Source organism: Bombus vancouverensis, chromosome 2 (genome assembly GCF_051014615.1).
Source record: "Bombus vancouverensis nearcticus chromosome 2, iyBomVanc1_principal, whole genome shotgun sequence".
In the NCBI taxonomy this organism is placed as follows: domain Eukaryota; kingdom Metazoa; phylum Arthropoda; class Insecta; order Hymenoptera; family Apidae; genus Bombus; species Bombus vancouverensis.
The window spans coordinates 9,688,356-9,694,355 of record NC_134912.1 but is presented as its reverse complement, the minus strand read 5'-3'; the positions used below and the strand labels follow the sequence as shown (position 1 = coordinate 9,694,355).

The 6,000-nt window shown below is 40.2% G+C and overlaps 1 protein-coding gene across 1 annotated transcript in view; it reads left to right on the top strand.

Annotated features, from left to right (window-relative positions):
* Positions 1 to 528: 528 nt before the first annotated feature.
* Sema2a (Semaphorin 2a) overlaps positions 529 to 6,000 on the top strand; it is a 279,663-nt gene continuing 274,191 nt past the window's right edge. Inside the window, exon 1 of the mRNA XM_076624824.1 lies at positions 529 to 638. Coding sequence (XP_076480939.1) covers positions 530 to 638 — 109 coding nt within the window. The 5' untranslated portion in view covers position 529. The remainder of the gene's footprint in view (positions 639 to 6,000) is intronic.

Here is a 6,000-nt window from a genome sequence, read left to right as displayed (position 1 = left end):
CTTAACGACAACGATGTTTTCATTCCTTACGAAGCAATAGGAAATTAGGTTTAGACAGAAATGAGAAAATAATACGGCGAACCGATTAGTGAGATTACGTAACAAAGCTTTACCTTTGACAGATGGTAACGTTTAGTAGTAGAGCACGACGGGTTTGGATGTAGAAATCGATAGTTGTACGGGAACTTGTGTAAATAGAGATTAACGGGAAGCTTTTGTTTGTAGCAAATATTATGGGTGTTGCCATAACATCAATCGTCCGATGCTAAGACCGATGTTTGAATATTGTTGATTATTGAACTTGATCGCTTCCGTCATCACACACATAGTCGAAAATCTCTGAATAATTTTATACAAATAGTGATCGAAACTATTACTCAAATTTTAGATTCAACTAAAATTTACAAATATTATGAGACTTTTTTACATAGATATGTCTATGTACTGTTTACAAATGTGTTTCGAGGATCAGACTTCATCTAGTATATAGAAAAATCCAATTCTGTTGCAGTGTTTGAGTGTTAGCGCGATGGATACGTCAAGGAATCGAACGTGGCTGAGAAGAATGGCTAGTCTGCTCTGGCTTGTCTTCCTATTTGTCGGAGTTTCGGCTGGAACTCTAGAGAAACTGCACGAAGGTGAGTTGGTAGCATTATGTCAGCCAAATTCTTCTTACTATATAAACAGACGCGTATTGAATAAATATTTTCAATCTGTTCCACGTAACTGATCGATTTTTTCAAAATAGCTGATATTATCGAAGTTAATAATTATACGGGATCGTGTCGCACAATAGGCGCAAAGCCATTATCCCAGCCTTGTCTGTGAAAGTGAAAAATATAGACCGAAAAGTCATTATCATTCCTGTCCCTGACGCGTACCTTTGCACGGCGTCACCGACAGCGTTCGAGTGACGATGATAAATTTCTGTTTAATGTATTGAACACCCCGTGAGATTTATTACGTCTACAATAGCAGGAAATCGGTCTTTATCGATAGCATCGCTTCACGACCCAACAACGTTGCCAACATTCCTGAAATTCCTCCCAAACGCACTCACGAAGATTCTTAAACATCTTCGCTGCGCTATATTCAAAACGTGAATACGCACACTATGCACAGAAACGTTTAAACGGTCTTCAAAGGATAAGAAAAAACGTCGAAAATGTATTTACAGCTCACCAAACGAGCAGAGATAATCGTAAAAGAAACGACGCTGTGGCTACTTTAAAACGCGGTATGACCACTGATATCTTTCGACCGCTTTCGTTCCTTTAGGCTACGATCTGGTTATCCTGATTTCGTACCGCGCCGTCAACGAGACACGGGAAAGCGTTAACGATCGCGGGGCAGCGCGTGCGGAGAGCACCATATGATTTAACCATAAATTCGATCTGCATAACAAGGCGACCCCTCATGAATAAAGTCATTCGTATTTCGATATTAATCATGCCTCGCCACGCCATCCGGAACAACGAGTTTAGAGGTCTGCCCTCCCTTTCATCACCCGCCTCTGTTTTCCTTCTCCGCTCTCGCGTTTCACGTGAAACGCGCCTCTGTCAGAGGCCGACGCGTCTCTTTCGCGCCGTCTGCGCGCCTCGTACCATCGCTATCGAAAATTTCAGTCTCTGCTCGCCTGTTCGTCACGTTCAAATGCGTAAGTGTTATTCGCCGATTGAACCGATCGTTCGTTTATCATTAATGACGCTACATGCTATTCATTTTCACGGAAGCTGAGAATTTTGTTAATGGTATTTATAGTGGAAGCGTAGTGAAGTGGATTTGCGTTGTAACGTTTCGTTAAATAGTCAGAAGAACTCTCAGGATGCAATATTATACGTTTCCCTCTTTGAACCATATACGTACATAGATACATATGTATATCGTAGAAATTAGGTTAGAATGGGTCACTGTTAAGTAAAATATATTGGGATATTAACTGTAAGTAAAAGATTTGGCTGATATGAACAAAAGGTATATTTGAGGAAGATGCGAGGTTCCTGATGTTAGAATTAATAAGATGTGTTACGATCATTTAGATATTTTCACTAATAACGGTAAAAAAGATCGAAGCTAATTTACTATATTGTCTAATCTTAATTGAAACTGTACATTTATGACGAAGACTCATGTAAGATTAGGCTGTAACCTATTAAAACGTTAGAGCATTACTAGGAACATTCTGCTTCTCTAATTATCTTATCTCCCTCCGACACCGATAATTTCATTCTAACTAACCTTACCCAACCGAATCGAAAAATCCCTCCCAACTATCTCCGATTCTCAACTTAACCCGTACTAAACTCACAAACCAAGAACCGCCCACGTACATACGTTCACCTGATTACACGAACGTACCTATAGCTGAAGATACATATTTCCACAACTAGGATCCAAGGAAACCAGAGCAAAGTAATTTCTGATAGCGGTTAGAAGCGGAAAGGATAAATGTATCGGGTGTACCGAACGTAATTAGAAACATTCGAGGAAATGGATTGTGGGATAGGAATGCGGGTTTTCGTTGCTCGACCAATGGACGCGACAAGCGAAACGGTTTTATCGAGTTTTCCAGAGAATTATCTATCGCGACCACGGTAGATAAAGTATCTACGTCTTCCGGCCGATAGGTCCTCCACTATTCCCATCTCTCTTTTCCTTCCTGTCTCTTTGCTCCTCTTCTCTGCCTGAGTACGCCTTCCCCTTCTCCCTCCTTTCTGTGAAAGCCAGCAAGCTCCGTTGCAACTTCCGACTGAATAAGCATCACCTCACTTCCGTTTCCGACGATGTAGCCTTTGACGTAATACGTGCGCCGTTTTCTGTGTCCCATTGCCTATCCCATTTCGTCGACCTCTCGTTCTCTTTCTCAGTTACCAGTCTGCGTATCTACTTCCTCTTTGATACTTCCCTTTCTCTTCCGGCCTTCCCTCTCCCCTTTCTATATTTCTTTATGGATCCACGAACTATTCTTTGCGGTGTTACCATTATTGCTGCATCTTCGTCCGTGTCTTCGGCTTCTTGTTTTAATACCACTCATCGAACTTTTCAGCCACGTTGTTTCTTTTAAGCGATCTCCCTTTGACATTGCTTTTTACGCGATCACGCAAAACGGGTCACTTAACGCTTTGTCGATTGTTAGAAGTACTTTGCTGGTCGTTTTGATATGAAAGTTTCTCGAGTTTTTTAATATTTATCGTTTTCAGCGATCTATCTTTTGCGTTTCGGTACTCCAGTTTCTTTACGCGGAATCTTAACTGCGAAATTAACGACTGACTGTTGCCGAGCTTGTGTTATTGCATTTACTCTTGAAGCACGTAACAGAGTCAATTTGTTTGAGATGTTCAAAGAGAAATCTACTTTTTCTTTGTTAATGGAAATATATTGGTTTCGAAATTTTTTACAATACAAAAAAAAGAGAATCAAACGAACGTTTAGATGTAATTGAATCCTTTGATGTAATTTTGTCATTAACGTAGAATACATTACGGATGATATGCTTCGTTTTAACGTAACAAAAACTATTGAACGTTAACATGCGTTGCTTCCAGCAATATTTCCATCTACTCGAATACCTTTTTTGTATTGCTATATAGTGAGATAAGTTTGTACGAGATGAGATGCTAATGGTTCCCTGAATTGAATTATAAACGGCAAATAAAGACAGAGTACCTGTTAAAATCTCGTTCCGTCTATTTACCGTCAGAAGAGGCACATTAGAACCATCAAAATTTGTACATCGCTGAACGTTAATTTTCTACCGCCGGAAGGTTAATTCAATTCCACACAAAATACCAACGCGTTTTCAATCCGTGGTTCGAAAACTAGAGTTCCACGTGTCAGAAAGAAACCTCGGTTACGTTTCTCGTAGAATACAAATGCGACGTTCTTATTTTCTACTCCATCAAAGACAAACTATCCGACGGAAGTCCTGTGTCGTCGCGTTATTAAATCTTTCCACGACTAAAAATTGAATCCACCTTTTGTTTTCGATATCCGTCGCGAACTCATGCACAGTTTTTCGTGATATAAAACCTAAAATGGATTATTCCGTTTGCTAGAACTTAGACAACGCGACATCAAACGAAGCTAATGATCGCTTGAATTGCTGTTTAAAAGATTAAGATTAAACACTCTTGATTTCACGGTTAACAACGTTGATATGCGGTCACGGTGGTCCTGTTAACAGATTGGTTGCTGGATGAATTTCATATCTGTGTATTGCACATAGCGTTGATGTATTGTCGTTTCTTTCAGTACAATAAATTGTTATACTCCGATATAACATCTTATCAGACAGAAATGTTTAGTAATTTTCAGAAGGTTATACTATATGTTATACATACTCTGGTAATCATGAAATTATATGTTGGTTGTATTATATATTGATTAACAATACAAAATAAAAATTCCTAGAATTTTATAGATCTCCTAGAAATAGATTTTATAGATAAATGTCCCATAGTGCATTTCAGATTTCAAATTATTATTATAGTATTAACAGCATTATAAAGTTTACGAAGATCGAAACATTTCAATTAATTCTGACATAATTGGTTATCGGTGGACCACATGGCGTCATTGTCAAGTTTAACGCCAATCATTGGTAAATCCGCAACGTTCGTGTCAAAGATTCTACGAACGTCCCTCTATCGTGTAATGTCAGAAACATACAGAGGAGATATACATAGATATTAGCTGCATTATAAATGAGAAATGATAACAATTATGTGGACTAACAAGATAACAGCGATGCATCAAATGAGCTTAATCTCTTTCTATCGCGATTCTGATAACGTTGCTCATTTTTTTATCGAAGCTAGACACGCATCTGGTCGCAGCTTTATTTCTTCTCGGAACGTGTTCCACGCGTTCGCCGATCCCGCTTCCGGTTTCCGCTAGACTTCCGGCTCGACGGCATCCGTGAAAAATTGCGTTTCGTCCGCTATTGCCTGACCGGTGAAGCGTTACGCCGACTGATGACGCAAGCCACGATGAAATCTCTTCTCTTACCGGCTCATGGTTCCATTTCCCCTCTTGCTCAGGAGCAACCTTTCGTCCTTTTGTTTTCGTATCCGATGAACACATGATCCCGGTTTCCGGTATCCTCGACGGGCCACGTTCTCCTCTTAGTCTTTGCATCCGACTTTTTTGAATTCGTCCTCGGCGTTGTATCAGAAGATGGTGTGTCCCCACTCTGCGCGGAAATGTCGACATCCATCATCCGAGGAAACCGAATCTCAGCACTTGCTATCCTCTCCTCTGCCACCGTTCTGAACGATCCTGGCGACTGTGTTGGCAATGGTTGTGAGACAGTGGTGAACGATCTACCAGATGGGAGATAATTTTAATGACAAGCTTTAAGCGGAACTACGAAAAGAAAAGTACCGTTGAAACTAGGTTTCAATGTTATCTTTCATCCTCATTCTGAATTATGGAGCGAATAAATCTTTGCTTCTCGCGTGAAAAATGTTATTAATTTTCTGGTAATATGTATAGGTAGAAAAAGATATCGTTGACCGAGAAGTAAATATTTGGAGCGAAATCAGGAGAATGCAGTTATCGTTAGCGGATAGAGGAAAGGCAATTTCGAGAAGAAGACATGGAGGTTCGCATAAATTTGACGGAACACAGCACGCCATAAAACCAACTGCAGATTGTATGCGCAAATGCAAGGTGCATGTTCTCGTAGTCGTTTTTGCCAGCGTCCGCGAACCGAGCCAACAAGCTAGGCATCCTCTTGCCAACACTGTCTTTCGCTTCTTATCTCACAGTCGTAAAGTGCATTCGCTCTTGATAATAGTACGTAACGAAAGGCGACTCTCGAATTATCGCAATAACGCACTTTGCGATACATCGCCGGGAAACATTCCGCGCCAAAGGAATTCCCCTACTATATTCCTGCAAGTAAATGGGTCCATTAAGAAATTTAATATCTTTCAGTACGACTGCAGTGGTGATATTAGCAAATTGCGTACTATTTTTCGCAATATTTTTATCAGATCG